Source organism: Pseudochaenichthys georgianus, chromosome 3 (assembly GCF_902827115.2).
Source record: "Pseudochaenichthys georgianus chromosome 3, fPseGeo1.2, whole genome shotgun sequence".
Classification (NCBI taxonomy): Eukaryota; Metazoa; Chordata; class Actinopteri; order Perciformes; family Channichthyidae; genus Pseudochaenichthys; species Pseudochaenichthys georgianus.
The window spans coordinates 34685644-34713621 of record NC_047505.1 but is presented as its reverse complement, the minus strand read 5'-3'; the positions used below and the strand labels follow the sequence as shown (position 1 = coordinate 34713621).

At 40.6% G+C, this 27978-nt stretch overlaps 1 protein-coding gene across 9 annotated transcripts in view; it reads right to left on the bottom strand.

The window, feature by feature from the left end:
- The window catches only part of sox6 (SRY-box transcription factor 6), a 129724-nt gene that overhangs the window by 88720 nt on the left and 13026 nt on the right, over positions 1–27978 (bottom strand). For 7 of the 9 annotated variants that reach the window (XM_034110820.2, XM_034110812.2, XM_034110839.2 and 4 more), the window contains 2 exons: positions 19019–19088; positions 11479–11529 (listed from right to left, as the gene is read on the bottom strand). In XM_034110820.2, the coding sequence (XP_033966711.1) occupies positions 11479–11513 (35 nt within the window). In that variant the 5' untranslated portion in view covers positions 11514–11529; positions 19019–19088. Of the gene's footprint in view, positions 1–11478; positions 11530–17600; positions 17649–19018; positions 19089–27978 lie in introns of all 9 variants that reach the window. The other 2 variants (XM_034110829.2, XM_034110853.2) reach the window with 2 other exon arrangements.

Sequence of the window (27978 nt, the reverse complement as noted above, 5' to 3'; positions counted from 1 at the left end):
AATGGTTGTAAAAATACAGATTTTCCAACAAGATAACCTACTGTACAGTGACTGGAGAGTTGTCTAAATGAATTTGTTTAAATTGTTCCTCCATTATTGTTGACCTTCCCTTGCAAAAAGTCAACTCAATTACGGCGGCACTTCATCCTCACTTCACACTCTCTGCGGATGCCTGCTCTATTAGAAACTGCCACAGTTACCACAGCTCAAATCCACACTCAAATGATAGCCACCCAGAGCAAATTAAGCAAGCCACCTGAAGTGCACACTTTACATGCTGAGCAGAGTATTGATAATTACTTTGCAGGGTAAATTATTTGCAATAATATTCTGCTAGAGGAACTGCCTTGTATCTCACTTTAAACACTTGTGCAGCTGCCATGCCAGCATGGGTGGTGTCCTTGCCCCCCACACAAGGAAAAAGGCAGATGCAGGTGTGAGAGTGCTTAAGTGTCCCTGTCTGTCTACCCGGGAAGGGTCGATGGGCACTCACACACTCCCTCGTTGCCACCTCCTTCTCCTCCACCTCCTTCTCCTCCACCTCCTCCTCCTCCTACTCCTCCTCCTCCTCCTCCTCCTCCTTCTTTTTCGGTCCCCTGTGCCTTAGGCCTTTTTCCTGGTCCCAGGACACAAGCTCAGAGTTGGATGGCATTACAGCTTCTCAGTTCCCCAGGACACACACAAGTTCACTCATGCATATGCTTTCACAAATGAAGAATGGGTGTCCAAAAAAATTCATCGCAGGCCTTTTTTGTTTACTGTTGTGCATCATTCTGTAATAGAACGTATCCAATAGAAAAGTAGCATACTGGATGAGACTCAGGCACACACAGAATAGATAAACAGTAGCTGGACAACAACTTCAGCAGCCTCATTCACAAGACAAACTGTTTCCCTTCCCGAGAGTAGGACAACAATTGAGACAAGAAAAGCCTCTTGTTGTTCTACCTCTCTTTCTTTCTTTAACTTTCCTTTTTTTCTGTGGGCCTGCTGGGGGATGGAGTTCCCAAAGAGACTTCTGTTGCTGCTGCTGCTGCTGCTGCACTTAAGCAAACCTCACAGCGAGTCAAGCCATCAACCAACACAAGCCTATTTGCTGAGCAACAGTGGAGCTTTGTGGCTTGCCTAGTAGTTGACAGTAAGTTATGAGCCCTTTGTGAGCAGGAGAAGGAAAACAGAGATCGGAATTTGGCAGGAACATAATAATACAGAATTCTCCTGTTCATGGAACCTGACATTTTCATGGAAACAATCGAGCATTGTTGAAGGAAAGAAAAGCATCGGTGACAGATGAAATATAGAGTGGGGCCCCCCTTTTTGTTAAACAGTAAACAAAGCTCTATTCAGACAAGGTCCATTCTGTCATTTATAAAGATAACTTCTTCTGTGCAATGGAGAGTTTGCAGCGAAATGGCTGCACTTCAACACATCGAGTGTAACATTTCTAACAGTTGCCAGAAAAGTGACTTGAGGAGCTAGCTAAGGGGTGCCAAACACAAGTGAATGGATGCATCCCAAGTTAGACATCTGAAAATAGGAGTATAAGTTTAAAAGAAGAAAGAAGGACAATTCTCAAGGACAATAACTTATATAATAAAGGAAACATTTTGCAGGGAGCATGGTCACTGCAGACTCTGTAGGTTTATCAAAGCAAAGGGGGGGGGGTGTTATTGTGCTGTATGAAAGGTGAAGCAGGGCCTCAGTCTTTGGTCTTGCCTACGTTAGGTCATCATTGGCAACCCTAGTGCCCAGCAGAGAGCTGGTATAACTGCTGATGGTTTGGACATCTGTATTAACGATTAGTTTCCCACTCTTCTTTATGCTAATCTAGAATGCTTCACAAGTCCTCGTCAACAAAAAGGCACATTGAAAATGACGACCAAAAAGATTAGTAATCTTGTTCCCTTTACATTATCATCTAATAAATAGATGTTTGTAGATTGGGGAAAACGACAACACTGTTGTTATTAAGCGGCTTTATGCTGTAAGGACAGCATCTCATTAGCCACAGTAAGACCCACCTCTAATTCTTTAGGTTTTTTCCTTTTCTGCTATTCTTTTTCTCTTTCTGAATAACTTAATGGTATTCATTGAGCACCCTCACACAAGGGAAGGCACACAAATCTGTCTCCCCTTGTGACAACTGGACTTCTTTTCCGTCTTTGTCTTTGGGGCCTTGTGTGTTTTTAAGGACTGTGAGAAGTAGGGCTGGGATAGAATCTGGGAGGGGAAAGAGTATCCACATTTCATCTGACACATCAATTGGAAAATCAAAACAGGGGTAGTTCATTTGCTCCACCCAGATGAGGCCATCTAGCAGAGCCATGATGAATAGGGGTCAGGCAAGCCACACCTCAAAGATGTATGATTAAGGCTTATTATGTTGGGAAACTGACATTGATTGCTGATTTAAACCACTGAAACCAATTAATTTGCCAGTGCTGAATAGGAAGCATGGTCAACAGTGTGTGTCATTCTGACAGGTTGGACATGAAGAAGCAGAGCAAAAGTGAAGGTATAAATGAATGGCTGGCACACAGCCCTGTTTGGAGGTGGTTAAAAGTGACCATGAGTGATTGACAGCTGATACAAAAAAATGCAAGAGGCTGGAGAAAAAATGAGATCTGGAGAGCAAAACCCGAAACCACAGCCACTGATCTGGGTAATTGCCCAAAAATTTGGTTCAGCGAAGACATGTACAAGCTGCTGTTTTAGCAATGCTAAGATGGTTTCATTTATGGACTGGCACTGAGAAAACCTGAGTAAATGAATGTGAAACATAGCCCTGATAAAATCAGAGCTGACAGACATGGTTGAACAGAAAAATGTGCTGTATTTCCCCTCCAGGGAAGCGGGCACTGTAGTGGATTAGACGCTGACAAAAACTCAAAATGCTTCAGCGGTCCATACTGCTAACCATGTGTCTGACCCTTATACTGTGCAACTACTGTACTCTTCTCTACATCTGTTCAGCGCAATGCATACAAAAAGAAGCAGGAGCTGCAAGTGATACCTACCACGATCCATTACTCGAGTGATTTTTGTGCTGTGTTTACAACAAATGCCAAATTACGCTCGGTTGCATGTTATTTTCCTCTGTGGTTGTTGGGGGAAGCTTGTGTTTACTAATACCTTTTCCACTGTGTTAGCTTCTCCTTTCTTCTTTTGCTGGCTTGCCCAGAGGACGCATGCATCATGACAGTGCTTCAAAATGAAATAATTAACTTAATTGCTTTCTTAAAAAGCCACAAGTGTGCGGCAGGATTTGTGTGTGTGTTTGGCTGAGGGCCATGGGCCTCTGGTTCCCAGGCAGCCTGTGCCCCAGCTCTGTTGTGGTTCCCTGCCACCACACTCATTATGCTCAGCCTCAGCACAGCACGGCGCAGGGCTGCGGCTTGCCTCACTCACTGGGCTAGTAGGAAATAATCTGGTAATCTCAAACTACTCCTATATTTCAACTGGGGCCCCATTCACACAAAGAGACCCTTTGTCTGGATCATTGGGACCCTTGGAATCTCAATCGGGGAATCACTCAAAAACACATTAAACAAATATGGTTTTATATTTGATGCTGAAAGCTTAAAAGGGAATTTTCCGTTGAGCTGACCTGCGATTTAAAACTCCCATGATATCAAACAACTTAACTGTGCCTTCGCAAAATGCTTACATACTTAAATAATGGAAAAATATCAGTGTTAAATGCACACAGAGGAAAAAGAACAACTTGAAAACTGTATCAATCTGCCTCAGAAAGATTTCAATAAACAAAGCAAACAGAAGGGAAGGCAATAGGCGGTGAAGGCCAGACAAATATTTGATAAGAAGATAGGGACTGTAGCTGAGCTGTATGACAGGGTAGCTGAGGACCCCACCTACCAATCCCCCCAACACACACCCACACACCTAACCCTCAACCCTGACTGTCTATCTGCTCTCCCCTGAGCTGAAGGCAGCAGATGTGTCTTTCACAGCCTGTGGAGTGTGTAACCAATCTGCAAACAATAGCTGGAACTTGACAAAGGTCGTTGCACTTGCAACACACGCTTTACAGTAAAGGGCAGTCAAATCCCTTTGGCCACTTAGCTTAACCATGCCCTTTAGTTCTTTTTTTCTACTTTACACACCACATAACAGGCATTTGCCTTTGAACGCAAGCGCGGTTCATACATTGTGTATTGTCTGTCAGTGTCTCTAGGCCTATTAGCCACTATAATGCTATTTGAGCTCCTATGTAAGCCCCTTAACAAAGTTTAAGTCACCTTTTTGACCTCCTGTCAAACAGTTGGTGTAAACATGTTCAATCCTATTAACATACTAATATACATGGGCCTGGGTAAAGTGCCACAGTGACATTGCCACAGTGACCATGTGCTAGAATCCTGCTCTGAGTCTTAATTACATCAGACAGGCATGACAGGGAAAAAGAGCCAGCACCAGCCATGCTTCTAATACCTTCCACAGTGACAACAGGATGTGGGGATACACAGTTTTAATACATTTCGGGAAATACAAAATATACTTAGGAAATGTATGCCTAGTTAAATCCATATATGTAGCTATATGTTGTTCATCATATGGGCAAGATATGTAGAGAGAAAACTCAAAGACATAAACTTGAAGCATGAAGTAAAGGTTCAGTATCTCGGCTGTCTCTTCCTCATTAAATAAGGCACAATCAACTACATTAACATTTGGTTTGCTTATTGTATTACTGTCTGACATCGTGTTTGTGCAGTCTATAAACCCTCCTCTCTGGTGTCAACAGGGCAGCCGTCCAGCATCAGCATGGCATTTCAGCTAAAAATGGCAGCTCACTACAGCTCATACTAAAAATACAGGACTCGGTATCTTTCGTTTCCCTGCAATTGTGTGTTAAACTTAAGCTGAAAAACCATGTAAGAGCTTTATGTGGAAAAAAGTACTATTGGTATTGGACCTGTTAAGAGCAAATGAGGAAATTCTCAGTAGGTTGACAGTAAAATGCTTAGAAATTATAGCACGAGAGATATTTTTCCTCTTTGCCTGTTGGCCAGGTTTTAAGAAAACTCTCTAAAAGCTATCGGAAGTTTAAAGATTTCCCACAACCCCCTCCTGTGGGTGTGCCTGTAAAGTGCTTCACTCCCCTCTCTTGAAAAGCTCTAAGGGATTGCATCATGGGACGGGGTGTAAAACGATGGTCGCAACATACTGTAACATGGGGGAAATACCTCATGTTGGTAGATTCATAAACACCCAGTGCATTGGCTGGCCTTGCAGACTGGTCTGTGCTCTGCTGGTTGTAATGGCAGAGCTGACTGTGCCCAGTGCCAAGTCCCTACACTGCTTGAGTACTGTTTATGAGCGCACGTATACACAGAGTCACACAGATTATACCGTGGCTCTGTTTTAATTGAGTCTGAGCCTTTGTGGTGTCTGTTATCTCTGACTAATAGCATACATTGGCCCTCTCTCATTATCAGAGTGGGTCTTTATCAGAGACCCTTGTTTGATACAGTTGCTGCATTATGAACCGCACACCAAGAGTCAGCAGTGATCTGCATATTCAATAACTTCCGTAATTATATGCGCAATTCATCAGATGGGATGTGATTGCAGGGGAAGTGGAATAGAGTGGAATAGAGAGCAGCAGAGGGATCTGATTCCTGGAGGACTAAAGTCTAATCACAAAACTAACATGATAATTGAAATCTAAATTGAATGGCTTAGCTTTCAGGGAGACTATGTCAGATGTGGAGTTTAGAGGCAGTAGTGAGAGTGAAAGAGAAGGTAGAGAAAGAGCTGCAGCAAAAATAAGATTTAAATTGCATGTAAGATGTAATACAAGCCACTGACAATACACACATGTTCACATGTGCTTCACACATATATTATAACAAGCTCCGAAAAATGTCTCAGTTGTTTAGTTTGGAGGCAAAACTTTGAACAGATTTTTAAATATTTCACTTTTAAGCACATATCCACATCCTTATAAAACCTACCACATAGTTATTATATTCAATTAGTATCTGTTTGAGTTTATTACTGAAATAGCTTTTTTTCTTTTTGTGTGACCCTTTACTAAGAAGTGAGGGATGGTTAAAAAATCCATGAGAATAGAAATATCTTGTTTTCCTCAACACACCCTGGACCTGGACAGAGCACGTCAGAGGGCAGCTCAATATTGGCTCAATAGTCTACCGTGTCAGCATCAATTCTCATTGCTTGAGTGGGCCGTGCTTCCTGGTCTTTAAAGTCCTGTATTCAAGAGGTGACTGAAATAATTGCTTAACAACAATTGTGTTAAAAGGGATATGTGTTGCAGTGCATTGGACAGAATGCTCCTCAGCTTACACAAGTATCTAATCACTTAGCTGTTCATTTAACCTTTAAACAATACTAAGTCACAGCAATTACAGAGAGTTTAGTTTAGTTTTTTAGTTTTAGAGGGGTTTTTTTCAACACCTTCTGTGGAATTATACAGAATTATTATAAAAACATTTTATTTTTTATTTTGCATCTTATCAGTCTAACTGGCCATTGCACTAAGGTAAGGCTGTCCTCCATTTCACCTCAAACGATGTGCCCTTACATCGTCTTCTCATGTTTAACTTATTGTGAACACGACTGAAAGGAAGACCTCAAGAAAGATAGAAAAGTCCTCTGTCCCGCTCTCCTCTCCTCCCCCTTTCTCTCCCGTCCCTCCCGACCATAGGATTCATATTCATCCCCCAATAACGTTTAATTAGTAATGCCAAATTCATTAACCTGTACGGCTGTTACGCTGGCCTCAGCCATAAATTAGCTTAATGTGAGCAAACGTATTGCAGCTGTAATAAGGGACATAAAACTCAAAGAGAAACACATACTGTTCCTCTATAGTCATGGATCATTATAACTCAACAGTGTTTTAACGCCTTATTTTAAGAGTAGCAGCTCTTTAGCAGCTCTTCGCTATAAGACCATCAAACACTTTTATTTGTTGTCATGCTTAAGCAAAAATATTTAAATATTGGTTGAAATAAAGAGATTTTTATTGAAATGCATTACTCATGACTACCAGTATTTTAATTACAACTTCTCGCCTCAGGATTTTCATTTCTTTAACTTGAATAAATATATCCTTGAGTGGTAATTAAAGCGAAAACATTAAAAAATGTAATGTTGTGTTGCAGTAGTTATTGCAGTTCATGAGTGCATTGATTAAATGTTAGGTGTTTGAGATTCATGGAAGAGTGGATGTTGTCTCCTACTGAGCTGCTGATGTTGCCAGACACCAATGCAGAATTGGTTTAATAGTAAAAAGAGATTCAATAGACAATTCCAAGAGCTTCTGACAGCTCTGTCTAATTGGCCCATCTCTTTGGCATCTTGTTTGAGTTCATTTAATCCGCTGTGGGAATGTGTACATTTTGGCTGTGGGACATGTTACTTTCTTTATCACATGGAGGCGTGTTACTAGCAGCCTCTTCTGTAAAACTGATTTATTTATTTTTTCAATCTTGAGGTTTTTGTTTTCTCAGGAAAACAAACCGATTCAGGAAACCTGCTATTGTTAAAGCTGTGACGACCTTCACTGTCCTAGGATTACACGTTGACCTTTGTGCTCCTCTATCCCCCAGTGATCTCGCCTAACAACTCACACCAAAGAGCCTATTAGGCCGGGATCCCACTTTGTTGTTAAAAAGGGTCTTGTCCTTTCAGAACACTCACTTCCTCGCTCTCTGTTTTTTCAATCATAGGTGGCAGAGAAACACAAGTTCATTGTTCCCTCGCAGATGGAAGTTGGAGTTACCAGGGTAACAGCTCTAATCCTCCTTTTTTACCACTTTTTCATATGAACAGCCTATCGAGTGCTACCTTTTAAGTCACAGGCAGACCGCTAGCTCACTTTTAATTAGCTATGATTTAGTTTGCCAGGAGACAGCATGATGAGCTAATCGAAATTTACGAAATAATGACGCACTGCAAGCAGCTTCTTCTTTCTCCTCAGGCCTGCTCCAAGAATAACAATAATGAGGCCATTATCGAGGATTGCACTTTAAAATGCTGCCCTGCCACCAAAACAGAGGACGTAATTGTTCTGGTGTTTTCCATACAATCAACAACCCATTGTTATTGACTTGAGAACTAAGGGAGCAAAGAATGGGTACCATAATGATTGGTTTGTGCTGCCATCAAGATCCTGTACAAAGTGTCCACTGAGGAAGGACCTCGATAGACTACTGATTTGCTTGTAAGGGCTCTGGATGAAGACAACTGTCTGGTTTTGTAAAAAAGAAAAAATGTCCTTTCTGCTTTTTGTCTATCTTGCCGCCCAAAAAGCCCCCAAGCCGCATTAGAGAAGAACCATTCATTTGGTGAAAGGCTGGGAGTCACACAGACTCATGTGAAGGGGCCACATAGTTTCTGGAAAGAATGGCCATTTATGTAACCTCCCGCCATTTCAGACTAAATATATAACTTAGAAGTGTCCGCAAAAGACAAATGTATTAACATTAGACGACTGCTTCTATGCATATATTTGCTTCTATACATATATTTAAAAAGTCAATGTAGTTCAGTAGTCATGTATGTCAACTGAGCTTTATCTAACATGTCAAGATGACTCAATTAGGTAATTGCATATCTCTGCTCCAAAGCTAACTGCATTACAAATTATCCATTTGAAAATTAAAATATCCCAGAGAGCAAGATTATGATAAATAGAGTCTGAAAATGAAATATTTTGCCAAAAATGTCTGCATGTAAACTTACAGGATAAGAGCTCAGCGGGTTTGTACAAACACCGTGCTGCACCTATTAGCTGTGCTCCATTGTAAAGGAGTGAGAGAGACAGAGCTCGAGGGCAGGAGGAATGCTAAGTGGGCCCCTTAGCCTAGTCAACCTTCAGTGGGTTTCATTTATCTTCATCTTGTTAGACTAAATTAATTAACAATCTCAATGTTACACACTTTCTCCTTTCATTACATCAAATAATGGCAGAAATGTAGGGGGAGGTCCTGCCCACTGGGAGTAGAGAGACTGAAGACATCTCCCTCTCTCCCCTCTCTCTCTCTCTGCTTATCTCTCTCTCTCTGCCTGTTCACATCTTTGTATTATGTCTCCCTTCCATCCACTTTCTCTCTCTTATTTTCTCAGTCTCTTTGAATACACAAACAAAAACCTGTTAAACGTCTTCCATAAACAAATAAAAAATTGATCTTATATGAAAGCACATCATCTTTTCAACAAAGGGAAAAACTGAAGGGCTTACAATAACACAAGCAGAATAGTTGTCTATTAAAAACACTGCACATAATGTACTTCAGAGAACTTTTGCATAGTTTCAGAAATGCTGGGATTTTTAAACAGACTGTCCTGGTAATGAAACAGTACAAAGGCTTTGACTTGTGCGTAAAATATGGAGTTTAAACTTTTCTTTGCCACCCTTCAAGGGTTTAATGTATTTTTCAAGATGGCCAGGTAATGTCAGTTTTACAGCTATTAAAAGTCAGTGTATGTATGACTCAAATCCAAACTCATGACTCATTACAATAATGAAAGGCTCATCCGGTGTGCTACTGAGATATGGCATACAGTATAAAAAGTCAACAACATCTGCACATTGTAGCAGAAATGTATGAGCATGTTCAGAAAGCCCCCTTTGACCTAATTCAGTTGCTTGGGAAAAGATACTGGGATTCTTCACAGGAGGAATGTCTTAACTGCCACATCCATCCACCCCTGTTTCTATCCTTTTCTCCCCTTTCACCCCTACCCCCACTCCACAGCCCACTCCAGAACACAAGTCTTATCCAAGCAAAAGGGCTAACCCTGAAGCAAAGCCTGCCTTTAATCTTGGCCTGATTGTTAAGGCCTCCAATCTCCAGCCGGTGTGCGTGATATCTTTATACTGGCGCTTCTTCTTTAATTAAAACAGACATTGACAGAAGGATGTGGATTAGCAGAGCAATAATGTGTTTACTTAGAATAATCAGTGTTTCCTCACAACTATGAGAACAAAAGGAAATTGTTGCGAAGGTCAAAGGTCATGTTTCTTTTCGTTCTCTGTTTTTTGTCGATCATTGGATTGGATGAATAATTCCTTGTGGATTTGAGATATGCTTCTGTCAGACCTCATCCAATGCATCATATAGTTTACAGCACATTTTAAGCTGGTTGCGACAGGTGATTAGAATTAAATGCTGCCATACACTTTTTTCAAATACAAAAAAAAGAATGAGCATAGGCAGCGCTCTCTCAAAATGTATCATGCAGTAAGCCTGAATAACTTCTGTCAAATCATAGCAGATTAACCAATCCAAATAAATTGGTGCCAACACATGAAAGATAAAAAGATAATGTAAAATTCTACATTGCCTATGTTATTAATTTACTTAACCAAACAGGAAGTTATGAATGTAAAGTACATTCGTATTTTTTATGTGATCATTTCAATGTGTTCAAAAATCAAAGTTCATTTATATTTTCAACGGGATTTCTGTCACAAATTAGGGCTCAACCTGTGTTTTCTGAACTTTATAAATATGCGTCTCAATCTCACTTTAAGTCACATTTAAATGATTTAATTCTAAACAAAAATAACATACATTTAAATGCAGAACAGAATTTCTTATTGAATTCCTGAAGGACATTTCGACTAGCGAGAGTAATGGTATCAAATCGTCCTTTCTTTTTAAAATGCCCCCCAGCAGTTCTAAGAGAGAAAAAATGCTCTTAATTTAATCAAATAAGTGACCTTTTGAAAAAGAAATCAAAGCGGATTCATTAGCTTTAGCAAAGTTTGGCTGACAGCAGCTTTGAAAGGCAGATGCTGCTGCTGTGGCTTCTAATGAGCCAACCCTAATTAGGGAGCAACACTGGAGCCTAGAGAAGGTGGTTGACTAGGAAAGGAGCCAATGGTAAATACACACTCTTATTTACTTCCTCTGTGTGTAATGACAGCACACATTTTTAATTAGAATCACAGGAAGGGTAAAGACAAAAATGTACATCTTTATGGTAGGATGAATGCAAACACAGAACACAACAGGAAACAACAGTGCATCACAAGACAGATGTGCCAGCACACTGCCTCACCCCAACATCGCTGATTAGGGCGGTTAGTAAGGGAGGGCAGATGGGGAAGGGGTCAGACAAAAGCATGCAGTGTAAAGACCCAGAATGCCTGATCTGCAGGTCTTTTAAGCCATTAAAGGGAGAGGAAGGGAAAAAAGGCTCATCTGTCCCTTAAGTTGTTGATGTGTGCTTTCAGTCTAACTGGAGGCTATCAGGGGAAGCATGCCAGTCAGCCACCCACTACATGGACACAATCATCAGACACAGCTTGGGTAAATATGTTAGAATCCATGTTAGACATTGTTCAAATATACAGACACGTGTGCACACAAACATGTGCACTAACACACAGTACAAAGTCTAAAGTTAACAATGTGTCAGCGTGCTACCACCCGTGCCCGACCTGTGATCCTAAATGGCAACAACAGAAATGAAACTAACCTCAGTAAAAAGCTGCTACGAAGAAAGCCCTCCATGTCAGCGTGTGGGGTTCTGGCAGGAAAAATCACAGAGAACCATTTACACTATTGAACAAGTTATAATCAGGGAGGAGGAAAGAAGGGAGGAAGGGGGATAAGCAAGAAAGAGAGAAAGAAAGAAAAACACACAGAGCATACATCTCTCCTATAATAAGGCATGTCTTTAATTAAAGCAGAAAATATGGCTACGAACCCATCTTCTCTTTTTATGAACTGACATCATTAATTATACCTCTTTCCATCGAGGGAGTGGATTTGCATACAACATCGGTTTGCACTGAGGGCCTGATGATATGTTTGCATCAAATAAACTCTGCCTACTGATCTCCATACAGTATTTTTCCACGGCTGTGTGCAGATACATGTACATCCAGCACTGTAACCACAGATCTCACAGCAGCTTATTCAGACTAGCTATCGGTGGTCCAGCTGCAGCCCATGTGTGGCGAGGGTGCTGTGGCTTCTGGGAGCCCGGCCGCAAGGGACCCAAGCTGGGACTCTCAGCGTCAATGAGGCAAAAGGATGTGGTCATGATGTCACCACTTGTAGGGGTCGTTCAGAAGCCCTACCCACAAAATGCTGAAGACACATGGCTAATAATGACTTATGAGGTTTCCATTAGCCTGTGTTATATGGCTATATAATGTACACTTTAATTGTGTTAAGATCAGTTGGAAATTGATTTTGGACATCCATGTGCTTTATGCGATAAAAAAAAAAATGAACAGCCATTCCAGAGAGCGTTTGTGAATGGAACTTTTATCGTTGGTTAAAATGTCTCAGATCTCACAACTATAAAGATACTCAGCCACTGAAATATGGCAAGGATATCTTGCTGAAATATTTCCAGCATTATAATGTATCATCCTCCACAATCCTTCCTGGATACAGTACATACAATATCAATTTAACAATACAAGAAAAAGAAAATATGTCTGTCTGTCAAAATCCCTGCTTTTTAACCCATCGGAGAGAACAATACTCTAATTACAAACTAATTAAACTCACTCATAAATATTATTCCAAAAAACGTAACAACATAGTGCATCTCAGACCATGACACCTTAAGTGTTTGTGACGCTGATGTAATTTGGCATTTTTCTCCTTTTGCTCTCATGGCTTATGAGACAAAGCATCTGAGAGAATGGAAAGAATGAGCTGGGCCCAAGGACACTGTGTCTTTCAGTCTGGCCAGCACTTAGCAAGGCAGTGGATCCACCAGGCCCAGAGGGCTCAGCCGAGACTTTTCTCACAATAAGGTGTCTGGGGAGGCGGGAGTGGCATGGTTAGGGGCGCTGCAGCTCTTTTCTCAACTCAACTGGTCCCGGAGCACATAATACCATCACCAAGCCACAGCACACCAAGCCAGTGACAACGTGAGAAAACAACCGTCAAACAGTGCAGAGCAGATCAAGCGTGTCTCCTCACTTCACTGAGTGCAAAAAGCACACATACTCTAAGGCAGGCACACAAGCTACAACAATATTCCAATCCCACAAATGTGAATACGCTTAGATTTTACAGTTAATGCATTCAAATGCTAGCACACATTTACATAGTGCAAATCAGAAATTAGGAAGAACAATGAATCAGTACTGAGTTTTAATGCATAAACTCATATGTGACAGGATTAACAAAGCTCTCTTTTTAACTTGTAATAATCTGTTTGTTTTACTTGCACCTGAATCCCAGGGCAACAGTACTACTGAAACAGTAGGAGCAGTGAAAAGGAAATAGATTGGACTTTGCTCAGTTTCTATCTTTATCTTTGGTCATATTCCACAACCCTTGTTCTTTGCTCTGCGTGTGTTTCCTCAGCTGTGCCTGCTGTCTGCGGTCCCATTGTGGTAAAAAACAACTGAACTTCGCCTATGGAAGCAAAGGTGCGGTTTGGAGAGCAAATTACTCAACTCAGGAAAAAGTGACTGAGCCACATTGTATTTGCTCTTCTCCGAAGGCGAAAAACGAGAATGTCTTTAAATGAAGACTAGGCCACAATTCAAGGGCAGGCTTTTTGGTGAAGGAGAAGCGGGGAGGATTGACATCACTGAGTTGGCCTGGACCAGTCTGAGCAGCACAGCAGCCCTTTCGAAGAATGAGCCTCTGCCAAAAGCTGCGTCTGCCTAACCAAGTATCCCACCATCTGCAACAAATGTGCTCTATTAAAGCAGTACCATATGGACAACAAGCTAGCTATTAACACGGCTTCAGCACATCCCCTTAACCTAGCCCAGATTTCAAACTTCCAGTCAAATTGACTGCTGATTTAATGCACCGCCAGCAGCCATGTGGGTCTTGGCACGAGAAGGCACTCTCAGCCTTCAGTCATTAACAGGCTCACGTAGTGCGCAGCGCACAGCGAGACACAGAAGTTAGCTACCTACCCGTAACTACATCCCAGGTTACATTTTATATCCCTTAACAAAACCCATATGAGAAAAAGTAGCAATATCCAAAGAGGCTCCAGAGAGCAAGAGCCTGCACTGATCCAGGAACTCAAACGTTCTTAAGAAGAGTAAAACAGGGCTCAAAACACTCTATTGTACCACTGGAAACAAGCTTATGAAGCAGATCTACCCACAGAGTCGCAGCCAAACTGGTGGCTCAGTTCTTCCACAGTGATGGAGAGTGCATTTGCTCCCTCTGCATGGATCCAAAATGGCAGTGATTAACCCTGCAGGGTGTGAGGGGGTGGGGGGGCAATTTACTCCCTGTGGGCCGGGCGGCCATGTTGACGCCTCTCCCCTCTTCTGAGTCATGGGGGGACCCACCCACTGTTCACAAAGCCATGCTCTCTTCTCCTCAACCATGACACCACAACTATGATCCCTCTCACACACACACACACCAAATCAATTGCAGTTATATGGGTTTTAACCCAACTCCAAAGTTCAGTCAATTTTGTTTGTTTATCTTTTCTCCTCCTGTCTAAGCTGCTTAGAGACTATACATAGTGTGAGTGGAAACATATTTCTTACCTCAGAAGCCTAAATGTATACAGACCTGTGGCTTTAGAAGAGCGAAGTCTTGGCAATAGTACAACCACAGTTATATTTTCACTGTGTTAATTACTAATGCATTTACAGACCATCATACCAGGCCATTATTTTCAATGAAATTATGAATTTATTAATATATTGAAAATATATTATTATAATGATCTGGTAGGGATTCATCATAAAAACAACAAATCACATTTAGTTATATTTTTCAAGTTTGTAACTCTTTTCATTAAACATTAGATCTTTGTTCCACAAAGTCTCTTCCAGTAGTGTCCCCAGGCAAATGGAAGTGATAAGCTAAAAACTGTGATGACAGTCTAATTAAATAAGCCTTTCGGGGCTCTCCGTGGAGCTATGCAATGTGTGAAAAGGTACTGGTGGTTCTAGAGGAGGGAGATCCAGAGAGGGCAGAAAAAAGCTGTCCAAGCAATCCCAACATCCCAGCAGACAGCTTTACGCCAACTCAACACCCAGTCACATGAAAAATGGTGATACCTGGTCCAGCACGTGTCCACACACACTGATATATTGGAATTTACACCTACAGTGTAGTACACTCACACACACACACCTTATGTTACCTTTACTAATGGCAATAGTGTCCCATTGATCCCCTCCTCCCCAACCCCTTACGTACCTACACACCGGCATACATACACAAGTGCTTGCATGCGCACACACACACCTCAGTCAGAGCTGCCAGATGAGTAGTGAATTAATTTGTGTGAGCCACTCCAACATTAGGAAGGTGTGTTGAAAGGTGTCTGCTCATGTTTCAAATTAAACGCGCTGCTGGTCAGCATTAGCACCTCGCCACCCGTCGGCAACTGACACTTAGGGGGCCGGGGGGATGGGAGGAAGGAGGGGAGCCCATCCGCCCGTTCACACTGGAATAATTAGAACATGTCAGGAAGAATTAATTTCCTCATTTTTCAAAAGGATACACAGAAATTACCATGTTATTATATGACAGGGTCCCTGGGAGGATTGGATTAAATTTGATTTCTTGCGCAGCCCACACAACAAATTAAAGTCATAAATAAGATGGAAAGAAGCAGGGCACAGAGCATATGTTTATGGCAATGAGTGAAGCCAAGGGACCAGAAACAACTATCTTCATTTCATTTTATTTAAATCAGGCCGACAACGTGTGTCTGAATGACAGCAGTTGCTAATGGGTCGAGATTAGAGGCTTCTTGATATTAACACAGAGATCAAACAAATTTGACTAAAAAGCAATGGAACGTACCGTGTGTGTACTACCAGATGAGCCCGATCGGCACAGAATGACCTGCTATTGCTTGATCTCTGTCTTACCTAACAAAACATTATGCACTTGGTTTTTACTCATACATATATTCAGCTTTTCTTTTTAGTTGCACACGTGCCACAAATAGTGACAGCCTGTTTGATAAATGTAGGTAACAGAGTTATTTCACCCTGTCTTTGCCAGTCAATCTCGAATGGCCTAATTTTCTGAGCATCAAATTGACAGGACAAATGACACAATGCAAGAAACAAGGGCATTTCGTCTATATATAAAAATACAATATGTTTTGTCCGTATTAAGAATAGATTATCCTTTTTATTGTATTGAATGAAAATAACATTTGATCTCATTAAGGATAAAATACATCCAATTTAAAGAGCATACACCGCTAACCCACAAAAAGATATTTCTGAACACCATTTGTCTTCTTTGGGCTTAAATTAGATTTGTAAGCTTACAATTAAACAACGGCCAGCCTGGGAAGAGTTTTTCAACTCGTCATTAGAGTGTAGCACTCCCCTGGGCACCACAAACTTTAAATAATTTGCGAATCAATTAACTGGCTACTCTCAACGCAACAGGGATTTCACACTTCAGGGTCGTGGTGCATTATCAGTTGCAGACGATTCATGGCGTTTTGGGAGAAAAGTTCATGGTTGAAATCATTAATTCATTTTACCGGACTTTTAGTTATGCATTACTTTCCACAGCTGGGGTAGCAAGAAGATTAATGGCGTGTTCTTCGGTCCTATTTTCTGCCGTATAGAGCTACTAGGTGAAACTCTGTCCTACAGTACAAGGGAACATACCTTTAAAAGCAGGACAGCAGCCAAAACCATATTAGGTTTGTACTATTTTGATAATAAAAATAAGGCCCCATCAAACCTTTAAATAATTATAAACGTAAAGGTTAGCTCCCTTTCATGTGATTAAATACAAACCATACCTAATTAACATATGTAAAGAATCCAGACAACAAACCACCACATCGATTTGGCAACTCTTAAAGGATATTTTCATTTAAGCAATTCAAAATGTGGTCACTCATGAGTAATACAACATATTAATCAAATGGGTTTAGGAAGAGGATTAAAGTTCAGGCGGGTTTTCCACATTATTGCCAGGTAATGGCATTTGCAACAATTAGATTTCAAATTTGCACTGGGATCCTCTGAAGTAATCGAGAGTGATGAAATTAAAAGCGGTCTCTGTTCAGCAACATATTGACCATAATCACTGCCGGGTCAGTGGGCTGAAGAGGTCCATTTGATAAATAATGAATGACGGATAACCATTCAAAGGTTGTTCATTTTCATTTTATAGTGAAGTGATGTTTATTTAATTTCTGACAATGTGGCTACCCTGGCATCCTTCCCTTGAGTGGTGCTCAATACCATACCGATAGTGGGCTGAGAGCTGTGAGACCGCAAGGCTGTTGCTTATTAGATAAGTGGCACATGCTAACAAAGACTGTATGGCCTCTTCAGTTGGTCTAACATGTCCTCAGGTGTTTCTAAATGAGATTGCGAGCATGTAATTAAATGTCTTTTATAAGCGCTCTAGACGCAAACTAAATTACTTCCTGCTTTGAGCTTAATGAAACCTGTATGTCAATGGATGTAGATCTCGGTTTGTATGAGGATCCAAATTATTGTGTCAGGAGAACAGGATGAAATGAATTCTGGCCATACGGCTTTCTCCGGTATTTTCTTTTACAGCAAATACTAACCTTATGACATTGACTTCATAATATAATAATTAAAGCTTTAGTATCATGTATTATCAAAACATCAGGGGAATTATTTTAGCTACCTGTGGAGCAGCGTTTTAAGCGGGACCGGCAGGGGGTAGTAGACGTACCTGTCCAACAGAAATAAATCATGTATATCGTGTAAGAGTTTTGTTTTCTTTATTTTTAAAAAAGGCATATAGCTCATCAAGTAGCTACTCCAGACGTTATATGTTTACTTGCTGCGTGAGTATGTCCACAACGATGCAGACAATAATTAAACATTGAAAACTATAAACACGAAGCACTATAAAAGTGTACACAGTGGTTTTAATAAATATCTATTTTATTAGATGCTTTATTTATTATGACCATAATGGTTTGATGCATTCAGAACGAACTGAAGGAAACTAACGTGCAGCAGAGAGCTCTCTGGTAGACAGGTGCATGTTCACGAGAGCGGAAGGCAGCGTGTGGTGTGAAATGGCATAATTAAACAATGGTAAATGGCCATGAACTTTGAATTCAGAGACATTTCCCAGCTGTTATTGAAGAGCTCCTCAACCACATTAATATGACTCCCAAGACATCGCCTACTGACATTTGGAATAAAAGAATAATATCAATGAAGTTCCTCACCTTTATTTGCTTAATATCTAAGATACATTTTTATTAGAAAACCTGCTCAAGCAGAGGCTGTGCAAAGATTGTTTAAGTAATATATTTTTTATAGATGCACAGTTGACTGCGTAGTACTCTTTATTATTTTTTTAGCAAAGTGTGCATTTCATAGAAACACTATTGCTTTGAATTTTTTCACTCAAACCTCTTTTTAACCGACATATATTAATCAACCAACCATGCAGTGACTCAACAGTGCGTTTTTATACAGTACCTGTACATATGTAGTAGATATATTTGTAGTATTATCTAGTATTATGTTAAGGACATAAGAAGCCCAAATACATGCTGAGTTTTATTGGAAATTATGTTTTAACCCATGATCCATGAAAGTTGTTTATGTGCAGTTGAACGATCCTAGAAGCACTGTAGTTCAAGGTTAAAATGCTTTTCTCTCATGTTTTCTTTTTCTAGTGTAGGAAAAGGGATTTTTTTTTCTCCACCACATTTCTACCATTAAATACTAGAATGTCCGATTTGACCTTCAAATTGCAACTCCCACACAAGAAAGTGGATTATATCAAATAATGAGCAATAACATTCGAAAGAAGAAAAAAAAAGTTATCCTGAGAAACCACAAAAGAAATTGGAAGCAAAAAAAACGAGAAAAATAAGTATTAAGGATAAGGATCTAATGTTTAAAAGGTCTTCTGTCGGAAACGTTGTGCTGACATAAGTGTGTAATTGTGCATACATTGTGTGCCTATCCAATTGTCTACCTCATTTGATGCAGGTGTTCAGTGTGGGTGAATGACAGCGGGGGTGTAGGAGACATGTGGAAGCAAGACAGAAACAGCTGAAAAGGTAAATTGATACTTACAAGAACTGAAAGACTCAATCCCCAGCTTGCAGCGATCACTGGTCGGTTTATTTTGAATTCATGTAAAAACCTGAAATGTAAGCAAAAAGAAGACAACATTTAACTATTTTAAAGTGTGTCTGTGCATTCTATAACTACTGTATAAATGTGTTCTATTTTATTAAAATACCACCAAAAATAGGACATGTAAACCTGATTTAATCTCTTCCATTTTTTTTAAAAACTCAAGTATTTTTCAAACATAGTTCAAATCAACATTGGTCTTAGATAACTGTATTTACCTACATCAGAACAAATAGAGAGAGAACAAGAGGAAGTGAATTGAGGCCATAGTGACTGTTGGCTGAGGGTCAGAGTCTCCACAGCTGAGCTAATGTAAAACAGCTTTGTTAGACCTGTCTCCAGTCCTCACAGCTGTCATGGGAATCCGTCCTATATAATGTTTAAAATCTACTTCTCTGCAACCTCATTAATCTGTTGGCGGATTTCTCTAATAAACAGCTTTTGTTTTATTTAATTTTGCTTTCTTTCTTCAAGCACTGCATGCTAATGATTTATTACGGGGCCATGCTCTGCTAGTTTCCGCTTGTCTGTTTAAGTGCTTCAACTTCAGAGATTTTTCAAAGAACCAGCAAATAAACAAAAAACTCAGTACAGTACACAAGCATACACTTTAAGGCACCATACTTTCATCAGTAATGACAATAGAGAGATAACCCCTCACTGATCACACCCTCTAGTTCAAGGGATGAAAATGCTGTTATGCTCATTCATGTTCATTTTCTCACATTATCTTGTTTTTCACAATAAGCCAAGATCTCATTACCAGCTGATTTATACAATTAGTCGGCCTCAGCACTGCCAATTAAACAAGGCCAAGGGTTTTTTTAGGTCACGCTTAACTGATCTGTCACTAATTTGCGCTACAGCACCTCAGTATACCATTGCTGGGGCCAACAAAGCACCATCAATAAGACCAGATAAATGTACCAACTACCTCTGCATTGTTGCCAGAGCACAGCGCGGTGTCGGCTACGTGGGAGTCTGGAGGGCTAACAGAAAGAGCCAGATAAAGGCAGGAGTTGCATGCGGGTCTGAATGTGGTAGCCTTGAGGCTGGAGGTGACAATGGGGGAGAGGGGACCCAGGTGACCCCGGCTGAATGGAAAGCTGTTTCATGAATAGCACCTCTGAGTTAAAAGACTACTCCTGCCTCTCAAATGACGCTAAACACACACTATTTCAGTGTTCTGAACTGTGCTCCTGCTGCATCCACCCACTCCTGTACTCACTAGCACACATATACACACACCATTAACTTGTATTAGAAGCTATTCAGGCTGCACAACAATCCCTGCCTACTGGAGAAACCACATATTACATGGATGGTAATTCATTAAACCAGTCTTTGTCAAACATCTGATATTAGACTTAATTCCTGTTGTCCCTAAATAAATGAGTGCTCTTACAATTACAGAGGGTAGACATTAACAAATCTTTGAATTCATAATCTGATGTTAATTGGGAACAATGAGGTAAATAATAAATGGGGAAATGTATCCTTTATTCATTGGTTGTTTTAGTCAATTATCTGTATGAAGGAAAAAACAAAAGGAATTTATAATTGCAAATAATGAGAGTACCCACATTATATTATAATGAATGTAGTAATCCCTGTGGCGTAATAAGACTCAGTGTCAACCGGCCTATTGTAGCTGCATGAAGCTGCTTTTTTCCTGCTGTGAATTAAACCTACGGGGAGGAAACATAAAACAGGCAATCCCCATTCCTAATTAGAAGATCTGGGACTTATTAAACACAATTTCAGTCAACCCCAAATTCAAATGATTAGTTTCACCACATTTTTATAAACAAATACTGTAGAAACACACTTCAAATATCTATTTCCCATTATAATTATTTTGTTTGGCGTCGGAAACTGTGAGGTTAAGAGAAAAAAGAAATGTTGCTCCATTAGGCCACGAGTGAGCAGTCACAACACTATGTGTCCGTTCAAAATACGGGAGGTTTAGCTCTCAGATACAAATATTCAAACAGACTGACATCAAAGGAGCAGAGACAGAGAGCTCACAGCCACCTGTGGCATTTCTGTCAAAGAGTGGCCTTTTCTCTAGCTGAGGCTGGTCATGGCTACCAAACACACACACACACACACACACACACACACACACACAAAGATATAGTTGCAAATCCACAATTCAAATGCTACGAAATATTGTATATGATTTGTCATGGAATACTTTCAGTACCTGCCAACCAGTACCTAAACTCAGTATAGATATAGAAACCATTTTGCCTGTGCTTTGTAAAATGTCAGTAAAACAAAACTAGGAGCACCATTTGGATAATATGTCACTGATCCCAGAATAGGACCCAGGTTATCTATAGTTTACACACACACACACACACACACACACACACACACACACACACACACACACACACACACACACACACACACACACACACAACCATACACGTGTATACAATTAGACATAACACTAATTTTAAATTCCACATTTGTGCAAAAGTACAGTTGGAAAAGAAGGGCTACCCATTCAATTAAATCTACCAGGAGGAATTTCCTCTATGTTTCCTCTAAACAAACTGCCTCAATATTCACTTGAGTTAAAGCCTCTTGTACAATATGTGACAAAAGCATTTTCACAATCTCAGCTCAATAAGATCACTTTCAATCTTCTGAAGCTTCAAATTCCAGACATATGTTCATGTACGGTGTGCATGGGCTATGACTTCATTTTCCCTGAGAGTCGTGTTTTTCAACCATCATGTGACAGTGGCTCAGTATCAATAGGCAACATTGCTGCAACTGTATAGAGCACAGGGGAGACCAACCACTACAAAGATGTCCCGACTTCAACGTTTTATTTTTTATATAATTTAATTCTAAATTGAATTAAAACTACTAAATATGGGACATCATTAAATTGCATGTAGGTTTTCATAGTACAGTTGTGGTGGATATTCATGAGGCAAGACAAAAAAGTTGTACCTTAACTTGTTTAGAATTCATCCAGATCTGCAACATGTTAAAAATATATATATATTTATCCTCCAAATCCTCTATTCCAAATCCTCACTTTCCCCTGCGTCCAACACGCTAAAGTAGGAATTCTGCAGAGTTAGTTATTTTGACAATAGAGGTAATCTATGCCATCAGCAGGCTGCTCCCATACCTGGATGCTGTTTGGTTATCTCTGCAGAAGCAGCAGCCACACAGTCAGTCAGGCCGGGACTGCATGGGGGAGTTTGGGATGCAATGAGGTGAGGCTATAGCAGTGGTCCCAGGGGAAATAGGGAAATGGGAGGAAGAGGAGGGGGGCTGTGTGGAGGGCGAGGGGGTGAAGCGCAGAACATTCTGGTATAGTAATTGAACACATGTGATTGTCTGTTAAATATCCAGTTCTCTAAAGTCAATCCTCTCTGCAGTAGCATCATCTGTGAAATATGAAACGACAGCTTCCATGCACTGAGTAATCACCATAGCCGGGAATAGAGGACATTACTGGTCAGGAAACAGCTCAGGTAGACTGTGGACACTTCGGCACAGACTGTTTGTGGTGTCATTGTTAGCTCATGGATTTAACCATTTCCTACTGGTGAGATAAACTAGGGAAAGCCGTGAAGAAAAAATAAGAAGTCCAGTGTAGTGTTATTAGACAGGCTGTATTTCTTCAACAGATCCACCATATCATTGAGTTATTTGGTGTTGGAAACAGGTCAATCACGTGCAAACAGCTGTTTCATGCTCCAGCTCACCATTAACTGTCACAGCCTTAGAAAATCTCTCCTCTCTTTATCTTTACCCTCTGTCTTTCTCAAACGGCCTTTTTTTCTTTCTCTGGAACTACAGCAGACTAGACACTCACAAAATGTCTAGCCCCAACGTGTCAGGAATGACTACCAGAGCGTCGCTCCAGTTAAAATATCTTTGTTGGGTGTAAAACAGTGACCGGTATTTTGGCAGACTCAAAGTGCAATAGTGTCAGATAAAGCAGCAGCTCTTTAACACACTTTGTGACAAGCAATAGCCTGATACGGATACAGTTCTCTGGCCGAACAAAGCGTTTGATGTGCTGCTTGGCCAATACATTATCATCATTTCCTCTGCGTCAAATAACAAGAATAAAAGTCTATTTTCTGGGCAGCTGGGTTGAGGCAGGGTGGAGGGAGAGAAACGACCAGCAAATAGAATGTTTTCCTCCACTCGGTCCCCAGTGCTCCTAACAGGCGGGCATGCAACCTATCAATTCTCTTTGATTCCCTCTCACATATTCTTCACTCCAAAGACAGAGAACCCATTATAGGCTTGTCTTTGTACACTGATGAGACCTCTTTTCTTAACTTCCGAGATATACACACATATTTTCTTTTCTTTTTCAGTCTCTTACTTATTGAGTGTGAGGTTTGTGTATGTTTGGGGGAAGGGGTATGAAAACAAGTCTATCCCTCTCTCCCAGGTAATGTGTTTATTTTCCCGGACCCATCTTCTAGTTTACTGCGTGGTGGCGTTTCTCCCCTCTTATCGCCTGGCCCTCACGGGGCACTTTAGCCCCTCAAATCCTGTTCACCACATACTGGTTTTAGAATCTGTGAAATGAGTGCTAAAGAAGCGTGGCCACAATGTCTGCCTGTGTTGCTACTGGACTCAAATGGGCTTGGTGTTTTTTTGTCCAGGGAGATGCATAAATGGAAGTTTTTAACACCTCAAAGGAGGCTGGGCCTTTGTGGTGCCACACTAGAGAAGCCTGCCAGTCTCCCGAGGAGGCAGACACACTGAGTGCTGCAGGACAAAGAGCGAGAGGAGCAGAATCAGCAGGGGCATCACTCTGCTCTGGGCACAAGGCACACACACACACATGTACACCCACATATACTGTATGACTGCACTTACATACAGAGTGCACATACAGACACATGCACTCACACACAAATATTACAAAGGTTGGAAAATAATTATCTCAAATAACTGTAAGCATAACATCACATCTCCAACAGGCATTATGTCAAATGTATTATAACGGTTGTATTATATTTCCAATCTGATGAATTAACCAACAGCATATTGAAAATATTTCACCCATCTCTTCCACCTGCTCAATGTCAAATAAATTCAAACAGTTTGCAGCTGTTATCAAAGAATAAGACATACAGTAATTCATATGAATAGAAGACAGTGTTTCCACTGGTTAAAATACAACATACAGTAGCTAACTGTAAATAGATTCATATGTGATTGTACAAACACGCTCAATAAAGATGACAAATACAACCAGCACAATAAACGCCTCCATTTCCTACTTATTGATTTCAGCTCTACTGTTTGAAAATAATTTCCTCATTTCCATCCCAATTTTCCTTATTGAAATTCTTTTTTTATTCCCGAGTACAGCCCAACAGCTGGCATTTACAATCAGTCTTTATGCTGTTTAGATGTCTACAATAAGCATTTAGATGCAAATATCCCTGCCTTGCACAAAGGACTTGCAACTTCTGTCAGAAGCAACATAATCAACCTGCAATTGTCTCCTGGCTCCGAGTGGTTTCCAGTGACAAGGCCTAAGCCGTAAGCATCTGTATTCAAATGATTCCCTATTTCAGGCACGGTTTAGTGTGGATATTTTCCAACAGTACTGCACTGAAAATCAATCACATGGTGAATTAAACCAGAAAGGAAACGACTGATCCATAAATGATCAGGTTACAACAAGGCATTTGTGTCCGCAAATTATTCAGTGTTTTCCTTGTTCGAGGAGAAGCAGGGACGCACTATTTGATAGTGGCCTTTTCCACCAATTACTTTTATTACTGTCTCACATTTTCGATTTGCAGAGGCAGACTTAAGTTGTCAAATAATTGTTTTAGCGGCAAGCTCAGCACAATGCAGGATGACAACTTTAACTAAAGCCATGTGCGAAACCTTTGTAGCATGTAACAGAGTAAAGAAACTCTTAAATGCGCTGCAGTGAACTCAGAAAAAAAGGAAGGACGGAAGATGAACACTTATATACAATGTTGAAAATGTGTCTTTATCTTCCATTTATACAGCCCAATTCTGTGCTCTACAGTAAAACATAATGTCACCGCATTATTCTCTACATCCTGAAGAAAAAGTCATTCAATGTATCGCCTTTTTTTCTACTTGAATATTCCGAACCATATGAATGACTGACAAAACAGGAGCAGACAAAAAGGATTACTTCAGTTTCTTGGGAAAGAAATGACTGAAATCTTGATTAAAAAATGTAAATCATAATCTGTACTGCAGCGTACACATGGAGTAAATCTGAATCTGATGGGGGCATATGCTTTACTGAGGCTCCAATGGCCTCTGTACAGCCATTTTAACAATTAACATTATAACCTCTCTTTTTCATATTATTTACAGTCGCAGAGGTCATTTGTCTTTTTTTTAAACCCACAATTAATAGCAGCGTTTGCAAATGCAAATGAGTCCATTTAGGGGGAGGGAAAATGATCAGTTTGAGAATATTTCTGCCTTCTTAATCTTCTTAAGAGGGAAATGATTTAAAAGGAGGACACAAATCTCCAGTGACATGGCAGGAACTGTAAGGCACTTTCCTCTCTCTCTCTGCCTCTCTCTCTCTCTTTTTCTCCATTCTCTCTTTCTTCTCTCACGCATGTCGCCCTCCCGCCCCCCATCCCCATTCCTCTCTTATCCTAATTTACCTCTCCCTCCTTGTTGCACTGTAGGGGTGAAAGGGCCAGGAGTAAGGAACGAGGAGCTGAGATCAGGGCTCTACTTGGCTTGTCCACCCAGAAGAAAACAAATGTAGTGTTTGAGCAACTGATCACCGGTATAATTGAGTTTAACACTCCTTTTCTGGATTAAAAAAGATCGTTGCAAATGAGAGGTCAAATTACCTCCACAGTCAGGCAATAAATAAGTCAAACAAGGTAAGAGGTTTCTGCCAGCGTATGTTAGTGGCAAATTTAATTAGTGGAAAAACAGGAGGCTCTTCGATTCCATGCTGCATTTAACAAAAGCAGGAGTCCCAAATGTACAGCAAAGGAATATATTCATCATCATCACTTAATTTATCTAATAATCTAAATTTGAGTTTCACAGAGCATGCATTTGACTTTGCAAATGTTTGAACACCACATAATGAAAAAAAATCTGCTTTAATATTATTATTATATCAGCAAGATATCCACAGCAATGTTGTAAGTCATGTAAGATCAGGAGGGGGGAAAAGATGGAGTCAGTATAACAGTGTTGGCCATTAGTCTGAACACGTTTTTAATGCATGATTTTCCCCCATCACATAGGTATGCTATTGGCCCATTGTTCATTGATTGCAGCACAGGGAAAGTAAATGTGAATAAAGTAGGGCTGTAGTCTGGACTGCAGGCACAGAAGGTGGCTGAGCAATGCAGAACAAGGGAAAGAAAAAGAGAGAGAAAGACAACACTGCGCTACACCCTAACTAGCTACAATGTGGCCTTTGTGACATAATGCACTCTGCACAGCAGATTGTGGAAAATAATCCAACATTTACTGGTTCGCATATCCAGCAATAACAACTGACATCACAACCTGTGCCATATATGCCATGTTTCTGGGCACATTTTACATTTAGTGGAGAATGAGGGGGGTAAGGAAAACATCGTCAAGCAGTTATTATATTCCCATCATGTGCTGGGAGCCCATTACAGCATGGCACAAGCAACGGTAAAACTGAGAAACCCAGCAGGCTGAGGCTACAGGCAGAGGGCTGGGGAGCACTTAGACTCACAGCACAAACCTACAGCACACGGTTAACTGCTGGAGAAAATGTAGTTTAAACAAACACTTTGCACCTCCAGATTATTTAAATGATGGTAGTCATTAAGGTCTCGTTTTTCACTTCAAGTATTTAGCTGACTTCCATGTTATACTATTAGACCAAGCACCATCAGGTGTCTTTGCAAAGCCCCTCTAAAAGCAGTAAGAGCAGGGGGAAGAGGCTGGTGTGTGGCTGTCTAGACAATAGTAACATGAGTTTGGTGTTAACTGTGCTGCAAACACGACAGGTGGGTCACATGAACTGTTTTCTTCACTTGCCCAACACATGCTTCTCATTATTCTACAAGAAAAACTGACATTGCTCCAAGCAAAAGAGAGAAGGGCCTCCATTGCCACTACTGCCCACCGCAAACTCGTTTTCAAGTATATCATACATTACATACGAGTATACATTTTGAAGCCGAATGTGCTTTGAACATTCCATTGGGGCAAAATGAAAATAGATTAAATTACGTGTCCAAACATGCAATAAGTACTGCAAGGTAAGTATGATCTATGAAATAAAAGGAAAACGCTTTTACAGAATTCTGTCGTTATGAATATAACGACGTACATCGTAATTGAATGAGCAAAGCCGACAACCTTTGGAAATTAAATGTAAAATGTGTGCTGAATAAAAAATGTAAAAAAATGTGTGACTTCCATCTAGAACAAATAATCCACAGCTGTACTATGAAAATGTTAAAATGGCAAAAGGGTGTGTGTGTGTGTGTGTGTGTGTGTGTGTGTGTGTGTGTGTGTGTGTGTGTGTGTGTGTGTGTGTGTGTGTGTGTGTGTGTGTGTGTGTGTGTGTGTGTGTGTGTGTGTGTGTGTGTGTGTGTGTGTGTGTGTGTGTGTGTGTGTGTGTGTGTGTGTGTGTGTGTGTGTGTGTGTGTGTGTGTGTGTGTGTGTGTGTGTGTGTGTGTGTGTGTGTGTGTGTGTGTGTGTGTGTGTGTGTGTGTGTGTGTGTGTGTGTGTGTGTGTGTGTGTGTGTGTGTGCGCGCTCCACATCAGCCCCCTAAACGTGGTTTCGGCAGAGTGGTCGAACAGTGAAATGTTGAAATTGGAAAAAATATAACCCTTCTTTCTCTTGAATAGCCGGGAGATAAGCACCCTTTAGCAATGAAGCC